The 18,680-nt window shown below is 44.7% G+C and overlaps 1 protein-coding gene across 2 annotated transcripts; it reads left to right on the plus strand.

Moving 5' to 3' along the window:
- Positions 1-2,416: 2,416 nt before the first annotated feature.
- Positions 2,417-18,316, plus strand: pdgfra (platelet-derived growth factor receptor, alpha polypeptide). 2 transcript variants are annotated; one of them, XM_026345830.1, is made up of 29 exons: positions 2,417-2,608; positions 4,951-5,026; positions 5,117-5,407; positions 5,696-5,956; positions 6,334-6,464; positions 7,376-7,538; positions 7,906-8,098; positions 8,218-8,333; positions 8,465-8,758; positions 8,847-9,113; positions 9,259-9,389; positions 9,542-9,710; positions 9,830-10,019; positions 10,179-10,294; positions 10,449-10,575; positions 10,685-10,881; positions 11,474-11,568; positions 11,828-11,960; positions 12,290-12,394; positions 12,711-12,821; positions 13,186-13,339; positions 14,036-14,196; positions 14,499-14,614; positions 15,170-15,292; positions 15,389-15,500; positions 15,590-15,689; positions 15,809-15,914; positions 16,331-16,566; positions 16,655-18,316. In XM_026345830.1, exons 2-29 carry the CDS (start codon positions 4,969-4,971, stop codon positions 16,800-16,802), a joined length of 4,404 nt encoding a protein of 1,467 aa, XP_026201615.1. In that variant the 5' UTR covers positions 2,417-2,608; positions 4,951-4,968; the 3' UTR covers positions 16,803-18,316. The 2 variants fall into 2 exon arrangements, with proteins under 2 accessions (XP_026201615.1, XP_026201617.1); XM_026345832.1 differs by lacking the exon at positions 2,417-2,608 and adding an exon at positions 2,950-3,262.
- The last annotated feature ends 364 nt before the right edge of the window (positions 18,317-18,680 follow it).

Below are 18,680 nucleotides of genomic sequence, written 5' to 3' on the forward strand. Positions count from 1 at the left end.
TGGGCAGTCATTCATCTTCTCTGTTGAGTGCAGTTAAAATGTGGCCCACATTTAGTGTTTTTATTTTTATTCTAACACCCACTTGTACTTGTGGTTACTTGTTACAGGAAGGTCAGGTCAAAGCTGCTGCAAAGTATGAAAGGGTGGATTTGAAGGAGCCCTTTGTTTGTTTTCATAGATAGATAGATAGATAGATAGATAGATAGATAGATACCGCTAACACCGGAGAGGACAGACTTCAGCACGCTGGACAGCTCCACGGGGACCAAAGGCCACAGAGCCGCCTCTTGGCCGTAAGGCGGTCGGCAAGGGCGCCGTGTGCTGGAGGGGGGGCTGCTGCAAGAAAAAGAAAAGAAAAGAAAAATAAATATTAAATAAAATATTCATATTTTATACTCATTATTTGATTGATTTGATAGATTGAACCTGTCCTGCACCGTGCACTGTGGAAGAGGTGGGGCGAGTTATCAGCGCGCATCTCAGGTAGAGGTTCCTAATGACAGATGACAGATAACAAGCCCCCAGGTGCAGGTTACAGAGGGTGGAGAAAAGAGCAGGCAGAAAAGAGTAGAGGTGCTAGAAGGTGCAGTTTGCTGCTGTTGCTACTTTTCATTTGTTCCTCTGTTGTCAACTTGACTTTCTCAAATCCTCTTGGGGATCTTCTTTATCAAAAGTGACTAATTTAAATATGTAAATACGTCGGTGTAATGTCTTTGACTCTCAGCTCTGTGTTTGCCTCTTTGTGACAAACTAAACTGTTTAGATTGAAGTATTTCGAAAGCATATGTTGAATCTCACATCTTCTTTCTTTAAAGGCGTCAAGAGTAACACGCGCTGTGTGTGTGTGTGTGTGTGTGTGTGTGTGTGTGTGTGTGTGTGTGTGTGTGTGTGTGTGTGTGATGCTCCCTGGTTTCGATACTAATACTAACAAAATCTCAAACTGTTATGTTTTAAAGATCATTTGAGTTGTTTCCTCCTTAAGGACCCAACGGGGACACTGTACAAGCCTTAATTGTAATAGTTCAATAGGAGGTTCGTTTTCCCCGAGGCCCCCTGGTGGTCGGATGGAGGCAGGACGGGGAAGACTCAACAGAAAGATGAGTCATGTTGGAAGCAGAGATGATGAGCCAGCATCCAGACTGTGTTATTTTATTAAAGCTGCCCCCCCCCCCCCCCCCCCCATAAAGCCCGACCTTCAACTTTAGAGTGTCCAGATAGAGCATGTGTATGACTGGGGCTGTTTCAGCACAGTATCTTAAAGTTCTCAGCTCATCATCTAATGCAGAAAATAGTTTTTAACCTATTTCAGCAACTTTAGCAGCCCTTCTTTTGTGAAGCTCGTCCCCTCAATAGTGACAACCTCACCGCGATCTGAGGTCCGTTTGGGGTTCGGAAGTTGAGCTCCTTTGTTTGGAGAACAAGGACACTCTTCTTTTAGGCAACATGTGGAAGTGATTGCGCCAAGAAGCTGCACGGAGCTGAGAGAGGAGGAGGGGGGTCGGTGAGCATCGGCCCCGGGGCTCTGCTGCTCTGTGCGGAGACACCGCTCTGATGCCCCGTCCTCTGTGATGCCTAGAGATACAGTAGGTGATTCACAGAGGCCCATTATTCCTCTGTTGGCCATCAGGAGAGCCCCGGGGTAGCTACGGGGGGGTGGGGGGAGAGAGCTGGGGTAAAAAAGTAATGGCTGTGCGTCAGGTCTCGGTAAACAGCTGACGCACGTGTGCACGTAAACAGGGTTGACATTAGTTTGCTGTGGTGCAGAAAAGAGCCATCCTGCTGCTTCTCTAATTTCTTTTGAGAAAATGTAAGCGTGTGAGTGAGAGAGGGAGAGAGAGAGAGAGAGAGAGAGAGAGAGAGAGAGAGAGAGAGGGAGAGAGAGAGGGAGAGAGAGAGAGAGAGGGGAGAGAGGGGGTGACGGCCTGGGATTGGACGGTGTTGGAGCGCCCCCTATGAGCTCGTCGCTCCTCTGTTTCTGACTGATGCACATGAACCGTGTCCATTCATAACAACGCTGCCATGCATCCTGCAAGAAAACAGTAAAAAAGAAGTGTGAGGTTTTGATTGTAACCAGGTGAAAACGAGTTGTTGCAGCAGCTGAACATATGAGAGCACGTATGAAACATAATTTGATGCAAGTTCCTCAAATACACATCAGACTTACTTAGTAAGGAAACCCTGAACACACACAGCCCATATTAAAAATAAACTTCTCCTCATTTCAGCGACAATGTCCATCCTGCAGTTCCACCCCAGAAAGACTCTTACTTTGAAAAGGGGTCCAGCGCTGGAAGGGAGGAGAGGGGGTGTCATTTCCTGAGAGTTATTTACTTTGAGCCAGATGATTACTTTTTTTTTTTCGGTGGAGGAGGTGGAGGGGCAGGAGGAGGGAGGACTGTAACATTGAATCAGTTACAGGTCGCCGTAGCTGGAGCGCAGTTGTGAGGGCGGTCGCGGATGCGGACAGAGGGTCGCACATATGCTCTCACAGCGCAGGATCTCTGAGGATTATTACCGCAGCAAAGGACCCTTACTGCGCCTTTTGGAGCGACCAGTTCACTGTGGATATACTTACACGAAAGGAATATAAAGAGGGGATTAGTACAAGGTAATTGAAAGGTTGTGTTGGAATTCAAAAAGACGAGTCAGACATTTTTTTTTAGTCGTTTAAAAAGTTTGGGAAGTTTTCTGTAGGTCTAGTGGGAGTTTAATTAGTGTCTTAATTGGTTTATTCAATTATCAGGCAGGAGAGGAGGGGGTCTTCTCAGCTTTAGATGCCAACTGAGGGAAAGTTTCATTAAAAGTTTCATTCAATAAAGCGGGAATCCTTCTCTGCTCTGCATTTCGTGTGCAACTTCTGCATCAGGCATTTTTTTTTCCGACTAGATTTCTGTCCCCCTGTCCAACATATGGTCTACCCACTGGACCCAGAGCAGGGAGATGTCGCTGACTCTGCTGGATAAAAGCGCTCGGTTTCGCCCTCACAGCTGGAGGTGTCACCTCGAACACTGAAGGCACCATTGTGGGACACTGGCTGACATTTAATGGGAAACACATTGGAAACAGTACATTGTCCGTGGAATTTGGGGAATTAAAAATGGATGGAAAATCGGCGCCGGGGGCACAGGAATAAGAGAGTGTGAGGCATCAGAGCTGCAGCTGAATGGATTGAAGACGGGGAGGAAAGAAGAACTGAGTGTGTTTTCGGAGCCTCGGCGCATTCTTCATTCACCTATCCCGCTCGGTCACAACGGAATTTCGCGTAGGAATACTACTTAAAATTACTGAGATATCTAAACAGAAGGGCTCTCTAATTATTAGTAATAAAAGTGCATTTATGCTTATTGTACCATGGTCATTTTTAGACAAATACTTCGTTATTTCCATGAAGGGAAACTGAACCGCTTCACATCTGCGGATGTGTGAATGGCAGAAAGTTGAGACAAGGCTCATCAGCTGTTGCTCAAATGTATCCAGCCCGGCAGAGCGATGCATCTGGTGTCTGCACATTTGTCGAGTCGCTCGATGGGAGAGCGGGGGGGGGAAGAAAGAGGAGCAGGACATGCAGGCAGCTCTGACTGCCGCTCCACTTAGATTTACGCGCAGTGGCTGGAGGATCCTCGCCAAAAAAAAAAAAAAAAAGAAAAAAGAAAATCATTGAAATTGTTTGAGACGAGGCGTGTGCACAAAGAAGTCAGAACGGATTATGCGTGTTGTCAGCTGATTCCCACGCGAATATATCGTTTTCTGTGGAGCGGGTCCACTAATTATAGATTTAAACAAACCCAGGATAGTTTAGCCCGTTCCGGATGAGCCAGAGCGCACAGCCTCAGGAGCCTCTGCACGGGCCAACTTTTGTTGTTTGGGGACTCTTTAGATACAGAATATCCCAAATGCAGAGCTACAGATCCAACAAGTGATTCGAATTAAACAGTTCTTGCAGTAGAACTGACTTTCAGGACCATTTGCAGACAGAGCTGCCATGATTTATGCAAATGAATGTGGTTTTTGTTTTTTCCTTTTTCTGTGAGCGCGCTCCAGACTGTGTGGCCCCCGATGAAACCCTGGTCCCACACCAGTCAGAGGGAGCAGACTGATCCGTAGCAGAGCTCCAAAACTAACACGAAACTAGACATGGCAGGACATTTGTGATGAGCTGTGAGGAGTCTGGAGTAAACCTGAAAATATTTTAATGATGGATTCTCTTGGCATTTTGTTTAAAGGCCAAACTTTGAAACAGGAGTTAAACTAGAAAATATAACAACTTGTAACCTATTTAGCCTCAAACCCCGCATTTATGTCAGTTCAAACTAAAAACAGGGACTGCGTTGTCCGTTAAACTTAAACAAACTTGTGCAAATGCGAGTGGGCAAACTGGAGACGGCGGGAGCCCAGGACAGTCCATCAAAAGGTGGACTGTGTCGCCCCTCTACCGGCGGTCCTCTTGTTTACCCGCAGCGGAGATCAGAGCCCAGTATAAGTCAGTCTATATCAGTCTATGTCAGTCTATGTCAGTCTATGTTAGTCTATGTCAGTCTATATCAGTCTAGTCAGTCTATGTTAGTCTATTCTCTATCAGTCTATGTCATGTTTCTAGTCTATATCAGTGTATGTCAGTTATCAGGTCAGGTAGTCTGTCTTTCAGTCTATGTCAGTCTATGTCACTGTGTCCAACATATGGTGGATTCTTTTTCTTATCATATTAACTCTTAGTAAAAAGAGCACACATCATTCTGCGACTGTCAGTGGTTCTTAAGTCATATGAGAGACCACAACTCGTTAAAGTGGTTGTTGAGCTCCCCTGTTCCCCCTGTAGGTCTGTGTGGCGTAATTATAGCCAGGCTGAAGAAGTCAGGGGCTAAACTGATGAAATAGTGAAGCTGTAGTATCATATTTGATCATAATTGTTCCCCTGACTTATGGACTAAAGCACTTTACTTGTCTTTACAGGCCTGAACATCCACAGTGATGGATGAGGTAAAGACGTGCGTCGTCTTCTGGAGTCTGTTGGTGCTGTTCATCTCAGGTAAATACATAACGTGGGTGCCAAGCCTTCACTCTCTCTCATTTTCCGACAGCCTCCTCTAATTGTTAAGATTGAAAATGTATCTTTCAGTTACCTCTGGGCTGTCGCCACCGACTATCGTGTCCAACGAAGAGGAGTTCACCCTGCAGCCCAGCTCTCTGTTCAACATAAGCTGCACCGGCAAACAAGCTGTCACCTGGGGTGAACCGCTGCCGGAGAACACCTTCGTTATTCCGGGTTACTACACAGCCACGCTCTTCATCTACAATGCAACAGTAGAAAACACCGGTTATTACATGTGCGTGTATGAAAACCTGGAGGATAAAGTGGAGGGTGAATCAGATGAAGAGATGGAGGCGGGCATATACGTGTTTGTTCCAGGTGAATATACATTCTTCTTTTTTTATTTGAGCAGTTTAACGGTAGCACAAGTCCCCATAAGTAGCAGGTCACAATAAAGACGTGAGGCTGTAGCAGCAAAATTCAATGTAATAAATTGTTCATTGTCCATAACACAGGCAGTAATGGTCAGTGTGTCCCTCCCCCTCCTACAGTCATGATTAAACAAAGTATGAGGGTAAAACCTAAGTGTACAAAGCTTCAGTCGTGCTTTTCAGTCAAACCAAATCACTTCTCAGTCTGACCATATTCCTCTCTTTGCACACCTAGATCCCCAGGCTCCATTTGTTCCAGAGACCCCTGATGACTTGATTGTCACTACGGAAACGCCTGAAGTCACCATAACCTGCCGCACATCCTACCCCTACTCTCACGTCATTCTGAGGAGCCTCTCCAGCGGAGAGGAGATGCCTGCCTTCTACGACAACAAGATGGGCTTCTTCGGGCACCTCTCTCCTGGCCAGTACCAGTGTGAAACCACTGTGAATGACCAGATAGTCAGGAGCGCCATTTACACTGTGAAACTCAAGGGTAAGATGATATAACAACTGCACTTGGTCAAACGACTTAAAGCAAGTGGGGTAGTTATTGTTGGGTATGTCTTCAGAAGGTCCTAAAGTAATAGTATAGGGACTCAAACTGCACAGCTGGAAACACTCCCCAAGTCTGTTTACCATGAGAAGGCTGCAGGGTGATCTCACTGCACGAGAAGCATGACATTATGTCATTATCGCAGGGGGGAGATGACTTAACACGCCTGTTTTCACTCTGTGTGTGTGCGAGTGAGTAATGACGACCTGTTCAGCCGCCGCTCGATGATGAATGAGCTCATGGTAATCACGCTGTCACTATCTTTGGACCTGTGAGATGACTGTGCTGATATTTGCTATATCTGGTGGCCCCTGCAGAGGCGGAGAATTTCGGCGTGGAAGTGAAAGCCAGCGAGGAGACGGTGCGAGCAGGACAGCCTTTCAACATCTCCTGCGTCGCGCCCGCTGGCAGCGGCTTTCAGCAGCAGTGGCTTCATCCTATAAGACAGGCAAGAGTGCACCCCCTTCTCCATTCTGTGCTTTTTAAAAATCATTTCCAGTTTAGCCTCCTCCGTGGCTCCATCCATCTGCCCTGTCTGTCTGGCACTATTTCCTTCAACCCCTTGTCATATTTCCATGTCATTTCCTACCCAGAAGCACGGAGCCTTAAATTAGCAAATAATGGTTTTGGAGTGAAACCTCGCAGTGGCAAGTGAAATATAGCTTTGAGGACGGCCCTTAGTGGTTACAAAGTATGTGTTAGCAAGGCAGTAACTGAATGTTGTGTCTTCATTATGCGGACTGTAATCCAAACAGCTCCTGCTGCAGTTATCCCCCATGTGAAAGAAACATATAGGAAAGTTAAAGCTGAGGACAGACGGCTCCAGGGGAAAGAGGCAATCCGAAAGAAAGATAAAGCCAGATAATAAATCCTTTGACCCCGATGACCTTGTGTCATGTAGGACAGATGCTGTCGACACACGACAGCCAACTAAACATTTAATGTTTTTGAAGTGTTGGCTTCAAGGATCTGAAATAGTTTATAGTGCATTTTATGTTTGTTTATATTTCTATTCAGATTCATACTCTATAGAGCCTGTTGTCTGTTTTTCTGCATGGGATTCCTCTAAGCCCTTTTCCAGAGACATTAAGGGTAGGAACGCAGGACTCCTGACTCCTGGTTTTGGTCTCAGCTGCAATTACAGACTGTTAAAAGGCTCTGTGATCCTGATTTATCTCCTGTGGCCTCGTGAGTGTTTTAACCATCAGCCTTCAGCAGCTCCACACTGGCACTGTACCTGCAAAACGGAAAAACTGTGACCAGGGTTAAAAAGAAAAGTGATTCTTACTACGAGGACAGTTTTTTTTTTTAATCCGGTGAGTGGGATTTCATCCTGGTATTATTCTTTTGTTCTTTTAGGCTGTGGGTGCAGTTCAGCTGAAAGAGTTTTTGCCTGACCGGGTCATCTACACCCTCAGTGTCCCACAAGCCAGCTCTCAGGACAGCGGCACCTACGAGTGCTCCATCACCCACGACATCAGCGGACAGGTCAGGGCGAGCAGCGTCGGCGTCACCGTCGTCGGTAAGTCTTCCTCCAGAAACAGAACTCTAATGAGCTATAATAATTTACAGTCACTTAAGCTACATTGAATATTCTCATCATCGTTAAGATATATTAGTTGCGCTTTGACAAATGCGCATATGTGGCGTGTGGAAGACGTTTTCTAACATCCAGCTGTAAAGCTTCACCTCTGCTTTCAACATCAGCTACTGTGTTTTATGGGATGGCTTCAACAGATGTGTGTCAGACCTTGATTTCACCTCAACCCCCTCTGTCGTTCTCCCTTCATTTCAGTCCTCTCCTTGCTTACTTGCTTTTGCATTTCTTCATTATAAATTTTTAACCACGAACACCGGCTTTTTTTTCTTCTCTCTGTTTCTGAATTCAGATGATAATTCCTTTGTAGCACTGGACTACAGTGGGATACTAACAACTGAGTTTGTCAGCCTTTTGGAGGAGACAGAGTTTACTATCATCATTGAAGCCTACCCATCCCCCAAAGTGGCGTGGTTCAAAGATGGCAAAGCGATATCAGGGAACTACTATGTCCAAACTAAAACCAGCCACCTTGAAGGGAACCGGTGAGAATAACTGTTTTATTCTTTTTAACTAGATTAATAAGTGAGGAATTTAAACTGTTTCCACTTTCTTGCAGTAGATTTGAATATAATATAAGTGTATTTTCATCGTCTTCTCTCAGGTATCAAAGTATTCTGACGTTAGTGCAGCCTCTGGAGAAAGACAATGGGAATTATACCATCATAGCCACCAGTGGAGGTCGTACTGCTCACTTCTCCTTTAATCTCAAAGTGAAAGGTAAGATATGTAGCTAGATGCACACACACACACACACACACACACACACACACACACACACACACACACACACACACAGACAGATGCAGAATTTGTGATGTATGACTGAGCCCTGTACATGTTTCTTTCAGCCCCCACCGCGATGATGTTTCCACTATCCTCAGCCCCTGTGCTGCTGCCACAGGTGGATGAGTTGGTTGTGCCCCTCCACACTCAGTTTACCTTAACATGTCACGGAGAAGCAAAACTGGCCTGGACGACACCGCTTCAAGTGCTCGAGCAAACGCAGGAGGACAACAGCGGCCTGTTTGTCACCAGCATCACTGTGGACAGTGCCACCGCGATGCACACTGGCTACTACACATGCTCCTACAGTAGAAACAGCACGGAGGAAATGGACAGCAGCATCTACATCTATGTACCAGGCATGTGGTGCACAGCAACCTTTGTTCTTGTCTGTTTTCATTACTTTACACTATTGTTTGGTCTGACAAACTTTCTTCTTTTACTCAGATCCAGATTTTCCATTTGTGCCATCAGCCGTGCCTTTTGGTAACCATGTCCTGTCCGACCACGAGGAGATGGAGATTCAGTGTCGAGTATCTGATCCCAGTGCCAACGTGACTCTAATTAACGTTGACACCCAGCAGCCTGTGCCTTGTGTTTATGACAGCAAAAGAGGCGCTTTGGGGATATTCACTGCTGGAACTTACATCTGTAAGGCCCTCATAAAGGGAGAGGAACGATACAGCTCAGAATACATTGTCCACGGCTGGACAGGTGCGTGCTCGCACATGCGTGAATCTATAATTCTGTGTTCGAAGAGTTTAACACTCTAAATGACCTATTCTGCCTTTCAAATGTGATCTGTCAACATGTTGTATTTGGTGGTTCTGTACCCTGATACAGTCTCTTTATATCTCAGGTGCGGCTGCTCTACATGTTGAGCTAACAGCCAAGCGGACGGCTCTACTGGTGGGAGACACCATCACGGTCACCTGTGTGGCTCGGGGATCTGAGATTCTGGAAGACCACTGGAAATATCCTGGCAAGCTGGTGAGAACACCAAATCATCCTATGCAGTATAAAGGATGATTTCAACTGATTGGGTTTTAAGGTTTTAGTTTCCTAAAATGGGCCGTAGTTCATTAACTCTGATTGCAAACTGGTCTGAAATTCACCTGATGTTCTTTTTTTTTGATTGACAGGCGAATCGTGCCATCAAAACAGTGCATGAAAATAAGAAGGATCAGGAGATCCTTTACACCCTGACGATCCCGCAAGCATCTACCAAAGACAGTGGCATTTACTCCTGCTCCATCACTGACATTATGAGTAATGAAAGCCAGACAAAGGAACTGGCTATCAGAGTTTTTGGTATGAAAGTTATATTTTCTGTTAACTTACAATAAATAGCTTTTGGCATCATATCAGAAATTATTTTTCTTGCTGTAGTGATGAATTATTGCTAAATTGTCTCCTCTCTGCTCTGATAGCTGGGGAGTTTATGTCCGTCAAGCCGTTGTTTAGAGGATACGAATCAGCAGAGTTGGACGAGGTTCGCGAGTTTAAGGCTGAAATCAGCTCCTTCCCAACGGCTCATGTCATTTGGCTCAAAGACGGAATCCCACTCAGCGATGTGACGGCAGAGATCTCCACCAGCCTCCGGCAGGTCAGCGAGACCAGGTGAGACTCCCATCTGAGGTCCACTAATAACAGCACAGCTAATGACAACCTAAAAGGAACATTCCCACATATAAACCAGACCTGTCATTAGGAATTAGTGCTGTTGTAAAATTCTGTGAGTATGTGCCTACTGCAGCTTTAGTTTTGTTTTCTGTTCAGCTATGTGAGTGTTCTGACCCTGATCCGGGCCAAGGAAGAAGACAGTGGCAACTACACTATGCGAGTGAAGAATGGAAACCAAAGTCAAGATACCGACTTAATCCTGGAAGTCAAAGGTCAGAAAGAGGAATGCCCCAACCCTTTCATTATCTTTATTTTCTTTCTCCATGATGCTCTCATAGCCTTTTAGCTCCCTTTACAAGCCGTCATTTAGTCAAGTTTACGGACACTTTGCCATACTTATCACCTTCTGTTGGACTATGCTCACAGTGCCTGCTGTCATCGTGGACCTCATGGACATCCACCACGGGTCAGCTTCCGGCCAGTCTGTGGTGTGCATTACCAGAGGGCAGCCCACTCCTGTGGTGGAGTGGTTCATCTGCCAGAACATCAAATAGTGAGCTCAGTCTTATTTAGCTCGACATTTTACTGCTTCTCAATCTACATACACGAATCACTATACCCTTTTTGTCTTACCACGTCTCTTTTCCTTTTTTCCCACCCAGTTGTGCCAATGACTCGTCTTCCTGGGTGCCCCTAGCCACCAACTCCACAGACATCATAGTGGACTCTCACTTTGATGAGGACAACAATCTGGAGAGCCAGGTCATGTTTGGTCATCTGGAAAACACCCTGGCTGTGCGCTGCTTGGCCCGGAACGACATAGGTGCCGTCACCAGGGAAGTCAAACTAGTGTCCAATGGTAAGAAAACACATTTAAATCCATGCATCTTTAAAAGGCACTTTCATCTTTACCCAGCTTTGATTTGACATTTGATGTTGTGTTTTCCACCTTCTTTGCGCCTGAGTTCCTTTCATTTCCTACACTTGGAGTGTGACAAGCTTTGTAACGGCTGTGCTCAGGGCCGGGCTGGTGCTGTCAGTGTTGCAGCAGCTGTCAGATGATGTGTTTGTGGTGAGACAGCTAGTATGGGCCTCTGAAGAACAGACTTCAATTCTGACAGTTTATTTCGGGAAGAAAAATATCATTAGACCATTTGGTCCTTCCAGATGAGCTTTACACTCCTATCCTCTCCACTTACCCCCATACCCACTAGCCCCTAAGCCAGTGTCTAGTCTCCTCCTCCATCCCCCACTTCCATGTTATCTTTTCAGCATACCTTTTGGGCCCAGTAATCTAGACACCCTAAGGATTTAATTGTCTCCTCAGCCTTATAGGGGTTGTTTATTATTTAAAACATATTTAATGCATTGAATGTGTCATTACAGCTACAGCAGCACATTGCATATGAGTTTAATATTCACCATCTCCATCTGGCTCTCCTCCTGAACAGGCCCCCACCCTGAGCTGACTGTAGCTGCTGCCGTGCTGGTGCTCCTGGTCATTGTCATCATCTCACTCATTGTCTTGGTTGTGATCTGGAAACAGGTACTGGTGCCACCATTATCACATGTTCATCTATTCATTGTCCCACTCACTCATTCATGCACTCTCTACTGTGCTTGGTTTGCTGCTCTGACTGGTTAAACGCTGATGCCTTCACATGCTAGCTGGTTGCTACTAACCTAAGCAAATCTCTTCAGAGCCAATAAATACGACAACATCTAAAAACCCAGCAACAAGCCCAACAACCAGTGTCAACACTGCAAATGTTAATAAAATCAAATCTTTATTTTCTTTCTCTCAGAAACCACGATATGAAATCCGCTGGAGGGTGATAGAGTCTGTGAGTCCAGATGGCCACGAGTACATCTATGTGGATCCCATGCAGCTTCCCTATGACTCCAGATGGGAGTTCCCCCGTGACAGACTTGTGCTTGGTGAGCTGGCTGTCATGTTGAATATGCTAATGCTATAGTCTTGAGCTGGTGGCTCTGCAGCCTCCCTGCAGAGATATGGCACTAAGGATGTTTCACTCAGTCTTTGAAGTGAGGCTGTGATAAGATAATCTGGTTTCGGTAATATGGGTTTGCTGGCTTTGATTTGGTTTGACTCACTGATCAAGGGGAGAATCAGCCTGTGAAAGAGTCACAGATGAGAAAGCAGAGTCATCCAAAGTTCGTGGATGTGTTTGTAATCTTTGTGTTTGTGCATTATCTTTTGTTTTTCTTCCACAATAGTTAATCCTATGCCTCTGTGTGCTTCTCAGGTCGTATCCTGGGCTCTGGAGCTTTTGGTAAAGTGGTAGAAGGCACCGCTTACGGACTCAGCCGCTCCCAACCGGTGATGAAGGTGGCAGTGAAAATGCTGAAACGTGAGTTCAACAGATCACAAGACATTTAAACCATGATTCAACCTGTTAATGAATATGTTTTACACTTTTATACTGTACTACTATGCACCTCGTTTGGTAGCCGATTGTTTTCAAACGGTGCAGAACTTTGTACCTGTGGGAGTAACAATAGCGGAGTGATAGAAAAAGTGATGGAAAGGAAGAATCCATGAAATAAATAAAACACCGCTGTACAACAGGAAGTGGTCGTCTTTAGCTGAACGCGTGGTTGGTTGCGTGGCTTGTTGGATGCTTGATTATGTGCGCTCACAGTCATGGTTGCTGTATCTTCTTTCAGCCACGGCACGCTCCAGTGAGAAACAGGCCCTTATGTCTGAACTGAAGATCATGACTCATCTGGGGCCTCATCTCAACATTGTTAATCTCTTGGGAGCATGCACCAAATCAGGTAAATAATGCACATACATATTAGAGACACACACTCAATCGCAGGGACCTACTGCACTCTGTAATAACAGCTTAGCCTAACCATTGTTGCCTCTCCCTAGCACTTAAGTCACCATTTACAAAGACACAAAAACACCCACATTCAGTCATAAACTCATTCAGTCAGATTTGGCAGTTGTAGACATGTGCAGCTCTAACAGCCAAAAAAAGATTCCTGTCTCAGCTCTTGGTGGGTGTGGTATTTTAATAGGCTTTTTATGGGAAAGTGGAGGCTTGCCCTCTTGACTGTGCTTTTAGTCTTTACGAGCTTCTGATAAGATTAGCCTGCAGACTGACGCCGATGCACAACTTTCTGTTGTTCCCAGGGCCTATCTACATTATCACAGAGTACTGCTTCTACGGAGACTTGGTCAACTACCTGCACAAAAACAGGGAGAACTTCCTCAGCCTGAACACAGAGAAAAACAAAAAAGAGCTGGATATCTTTGGACTCAACCCTGTGGATGAGAGCAGCAGAAGGTACCATGTGCATATGTTTCTATGCATAATCGTGCACTTACTATACATCTCAAATGTTTTGTTTGTTGACCTTTACCATGGTTGGTACATTTAAGAAAGAAAAAAGCAAAAAAACACACATTCAATTTAATTTTTTTACATCACTACACTTCCCCCTCTCCTCTCCCAAATATTACAGCCATTGACACAACAATTTGCTCAGTTGTCTGACTCCCATTTTCCCTTTGCCATAATATGTAACTCTATCGCCACGGTGGGGGAGATTGTCTGGCGTCTTCACCAAATCAGATCTCAGTTTGAAGTGGTCTCAGCTTTCAACATAATTTCATTGTATTGGAGGTACCTGTTAATTCTGGCCAACCAAACATTCATGGTCAAACAGCAGCCCCCCCCCCCCTCTCCTTCTCTCTTTTGCCGAGGCTCATCTGTTGATGGGTGACTCACAGTGACCACACCTCAAAATGACCATAATATGATTTAATCCTGGCTACCATGTTAGCCTCAACCACATCTTCCTGTAACCTCAGCCAGAGGGAGTGAGAGGATTTGAGGACACACTCACATTGACGTACACACTGACTGAATCAAATGTAGAACACAATGTATTATCATCACAGGTCATCATATGGCTCAATGTTCCCACAATTTGTCCTCGCCTTATCCATAACAGCTTTCCTCTCTTTCCTTCACCCACAGTTATGTGATCCTATCCTTTGAAAGCAAAGGAGACTACATGGATATGAAGCAGGCTGACAACACGCAGTATGTGCCCATGCTGGAGATGAGTAATGCCTCCAAGTACTCTGACATCCAGAGGTCTGACTATGACCACCCACCTTCCCAGAAAGGCTCAAGTGGTACGCACTCCAGCTCTTGCTTTCTTTTCTGTCTCTTAGTTAGTGTGTGTACTTGCTTGGCTTTAGTGTTATGTTTGAGCCAGTGTTGGTGGAGGGGTACACCCTTGTCAGAATTTAGGACTGGTACACCCTGCAATTACAAGGAGAGGATAATTGTAGCACATACATAATAATGCCCAGTTTATCCCGACCATTAGTAAAAGCCAGGCTTGAGCAGCCAGTACTATATTTACAATACATGATAAACATATCCTTGTGAATGGCCTCATGGTGTTTTCTCTGTGTGTGTGTTTCTAAACCAGAGGGTGACATGGACAACCTGCTGTCCGACGACATGAACGAGGGCCTCACGACCACTGACCTGCTCAGCTTTACCTACCAGGTTGCCAAAGGCATGGAGTTCCTGGCTTCCAAAAATGTACGTTTTTATTGAAAATCATATGTTTCCTTTTTTTTCCACAGACGTATTTATACTGCTTGGGGTCTGCATACCACATAGGTCTCTGGTCTTGTACTCTGCTTTCCACTGGTTGTGGATTTTGCGCTGTATCCTAAAAGATGACAACCATGCTGGCCAACGGGAGGGGGACCAAGGAACTCAGTGGTTGTATGATAAGCAGTCCTGTGAAGGCTGCTGGGCCCACTCAGGAGAGAGGCCAGGGGCTGAATATAGTAGCTGCACAACCAGGGCTAGAATTACCAGGCAGGGACACGCTGCAGCCAGAAGCTTTTTATTCATCTTCATAGTTATTATCCCTAAATATCCAGTGGTCACAGCCATCCCTCCAACTGGCATGTTTACACTAAGACCATGCTTTATAAAGCAATATGAAACAGTGTTAGAAATTAGCTCAGCTGAAATTAAATACCCACAGAAATAGATACAGTCAGTGTCTGTGGGAGCACTGTGTTTCTTTGGGACTAAGAACAATCAGCGACTAATCCTTTTTTTGCCTACTGTCTGTTTCTGCAGTGTGTGCATCGGGACCTCGCAGCCAGGAATGTCCTCCTCTCTCAGGGCAAGATAGTGAAGATCTGTGACTTTGGACTGGCCAGAGACATCATGCACGACAACAACTATGTGTCCAAAGGGAGCGTAAGTCTCTGTTCTTACGTCACCTTATACCTAATGTGTGTGGTTGCAACTGTTTTACAAATGTGATGTGAACGTTTTCTCTCTTTAATCACGCAGACCTTTCTGCCAGTGAAATGGATGGCACCTGAAAGTATCTTTGACAACCTATACACCACTCTGAGTGATGTTTGGTCCTATGGCATCCTCCTCTGGGAGATTTTCTCCTTAGGTGAGCCCACACAAATATCAGTTAGCGAAAAAGACATACTTGTACTGGTGTTGCTTGGTAAACTGATGACAGTTTGTCTTGGCCTGAAGGTGGCACCCCATACCCAGGGATGGTTGTGGACTCGAGCTTCTACAACAAGATCAAGAGTGGATACAGGATGACCAAACCAGAGCATGCACCTCAAGATGTGTAAGTGATGTTGTGTATGACATAAAGTTTTCCACATCATCCTGCATCATTTGTACACTCAGGACATTTGGATATGTACGTCACATTTTAATCCACCGTAACATCGACTGCCTTTTCAGGTATGAGATGATGATGAAGTGCTGGAACAGCGAGCCAGAGAAGAGGCCATCTTTCATGGGTCTGAGTGACACTGTAGCTTCTTTGCTACCCTCCAGCTACAAGAGGGTGAGTCTCTTTGTGACCTCTGTGGATTTTTAACACCTGAAGCAAATGCAGTAGGAGGTCTGAGTCTGGGTAACGACGCAGCCCCAGTTCTCAACACAGCTGCCCAACCCTAATTAGTCCACACCACACATGGCACATCAAAACCACGTTACCTCTGCCTCCTTCACACGCTTTTGATGGCCACTGTGAGAACGCGAACCAGCTCTCATTTTAGCGCCTGGGGCTTGGATGGATGTGTGATTTTCAGTTTGGATCACACCATCCAGCTGCCAACACAACTAGCTGTCACACTCAGACCACAGTTCTGTCACTCTGTGGAGCTCGTTCACACGTGCACACTGTCGTTTGTAACATTATTGCTTCTGTGGAATCTGGTACATTGTTACAGATCTAATGTATTTGTCTGTTGTTTACAGCATTACGAGAGGGTGAACCACGAGTTCTTGAAGAGCGACCACCCTGCTGTGACTCGGGTGTGCATGGAAAATGATGATGCCTACATTGGCATCACCTACAAGAACCAAGGCAAACTGAAGGACAGGGAAAGTGGCTTCGACGAGCAGCGGCTGAGTTCCGACAGTGGCTACATCATCCCACTCCCTGACTTGGACCCTATATCTGATGATGAATATGGAAAGAGGAACAGACACAGGTAAGTGGACCAAACATTTGCCGTTATCGCAGCACACTCTGTTTTTCGCCACAGATAGCACTAACTGTGTAATTTATGTCCCCTGCAGCTCTCAAACATCTGAGGAGAGTGCCATCGAGACAGGCTCCAGCAGCTCCACCTTTGCTAAGCGCGAGGGTGAGACTCTGGAGGACATCACGCTGCTGGATGAGATGTGTCTGGACTGTAGTGACCTGGTGGAGGACAGCTTTCTGTGACAACTGCCCAGCCTGTAGAGTGGGAGCAGGTGGGGTGTAAGGACCCAGGAGAACTAGAGAAAGACTTGTATGACAACCAAAGACTCTGCTGTCTACCCTCTAGCCCCATCCTTTTCTCCTCCTTGACCAGAACAAAACCACTTCACTTCACTGTCTGGATGAGACTGTGGCGACTGTATGGTACGGCTCTCACTTCTCCCTGGACAATGCCCTCTACTGGGTTGGAGGAGCAGAAGAGCGTTGATGCAAACATCAAAGACTCAAAATCAGCCTGAGAACAGAGGCTCAGAGTCGTTGTGCTGGACCTGTCAAGATAAAATGCTTAAAACTTGTTAATTCATCTTGTTATCTTGTTATTTTGCAGATCTGTATTCTATCGGGCATCATTTGAACAGCAATATAAGCGAAGGATGAATTAAACACATTGGTCAGCAGCTCTAAATGAACACAGAATACCATTCATATGATATGTATTTAACCACTACAGATGCACTATTTAAACTAGACGAGTCCGATACTAGCAACAGCATTGGCAGGTAAACAGACTCACACTCACCTGCTACAAAAGAAGCACCTGATGCTGGCACAATCAGTAGCAATACTTGGATTAAGCACAAAATCTGGACTATGTGCTTTTTTTTTTTGTATGTGACCATATAATGTTTTCAATGGTTAGATGAGTGCATTAATTCAAATTTATTTTTTTACTTCATCCTTATGTAAACATGTATTATTTGTAGATACCATGGCTGTTTGAATGGTTATGGACAAAAAGCTTTTCAGTTGCGTGCATTTTGCAGTGTCTCACCTTTTGCCCAAATACATCTAAATGTTCTCAAATTTCATCCCTGACAGGACCTCAGTCATATTTGTCAAATGGGATTTTAAAAAAATGTGATTGTATTGTAAATAGCTCCAGAGTTTTTTTATAAGAGATAATTATTGCATTGACTCTCGGTTTTTTTATGTAAGCACATATTAAGCTTATGAAGACAGTACTTTGTGAATACAGTACAACTAAGAAAATATAGTCATTGTCAGTCATTGTCCTGAGTGAAAACATTTTACATGGCAGTGGACAGCAAACAACGTTTGACAATATTTGTTTATTAGTTGTGTGTCATATTTAGATGTATGACATTAATGGTAGAAAAATAGGAAGCACACAATACAAGGGACAACACAAAAAAATTAGTTAATGATGTCACTAACTATGACAGTATTGGCCCAGCAAACAAACAAATGTCAGTGATATCCCGTTCTTCTGTCTCATCTTTTATCTATTGTCCTCAAGTCTGCAGGTTCTACTTATACTAAGACACTAGATGAACTAGAGATTCATGTTGCTCTGATGTCATACATCAATTATGTGTATACTCTTTGTAATCATCTGTATCTCCCAGCTACTGTTGACTGTGATATTATCTGCAATCAGTTGCACTTTCCTGTTTTTTCCATTTTGTTTTGGATGTTGCAGACGAGTCAGGCAGGCTGAGCTAAAAAAAAAAAAAAAAGAGAAAGAAAGAGGAAGTGGAGAGACGTCTTTCTTTAGCTTTAGATGTTCAAAGCTGCGTGGATGTGAATGCTTGTGCTGTAGATGAGTGATGTGTTGTTGGCAGTACATTATCTGTAATTATAGGTAATCACACTTAATATGATGGGATCTTTCATCATTTTACATCATGTACATTCAGATGATTTATATTTCAATAAATGATTTATAGTGTAAAAAAAACATTTCCTCTCCTTGTCTACTGTGTGATGTTGAAATATTTCACATTAAAACAGAAATAAAAGAATAAATAAGAAAAGGATTTAGGAGTTGTATGTCAATATGGTAAGTGAAAAACCTCCACTGTGCATTAATGTGCAGCATGG

This window comes from Anabas testudineus, chromosome 4 (genome assembly GCF_900324465.2).
Source record: "Anabas testudineus chromosome 4, fAnaTes1.2, whole genome shotgun sequence".
In the NCBI taxonomy this organism is placed as follows: Eukaryota; Metazoa; Chordata; class Actinopteri; order Anabantiformes; family Anabantidae; genus Anabas; species Anabas testudineus.

Bases quoted from the DNA above. Each gene is read 5' to 3' on its own strand.
- pdgfra (XM_026345830.1), top strand. From the start codon at position 4,969: ATGGATGAGGTAAAGACGTGCGTCGTCTTCTGGAGTCTGTTGGTGCTG. The intron at 5,027-5,116 runs GTAAATACATAA...TGTATCTTTCAG, and splicing joins GTTGGTGCTGTTCATCTCAG to TTACCTCTGGGCTGTCGCCA. The intron at 11,961-12,289 runs GTGAGCTGGCTG...TGTGCTTCTCAG, and splicing joins CCGTGACAGACTTGTGCTTG to GTCGTATCCTGGGCTCTGGA.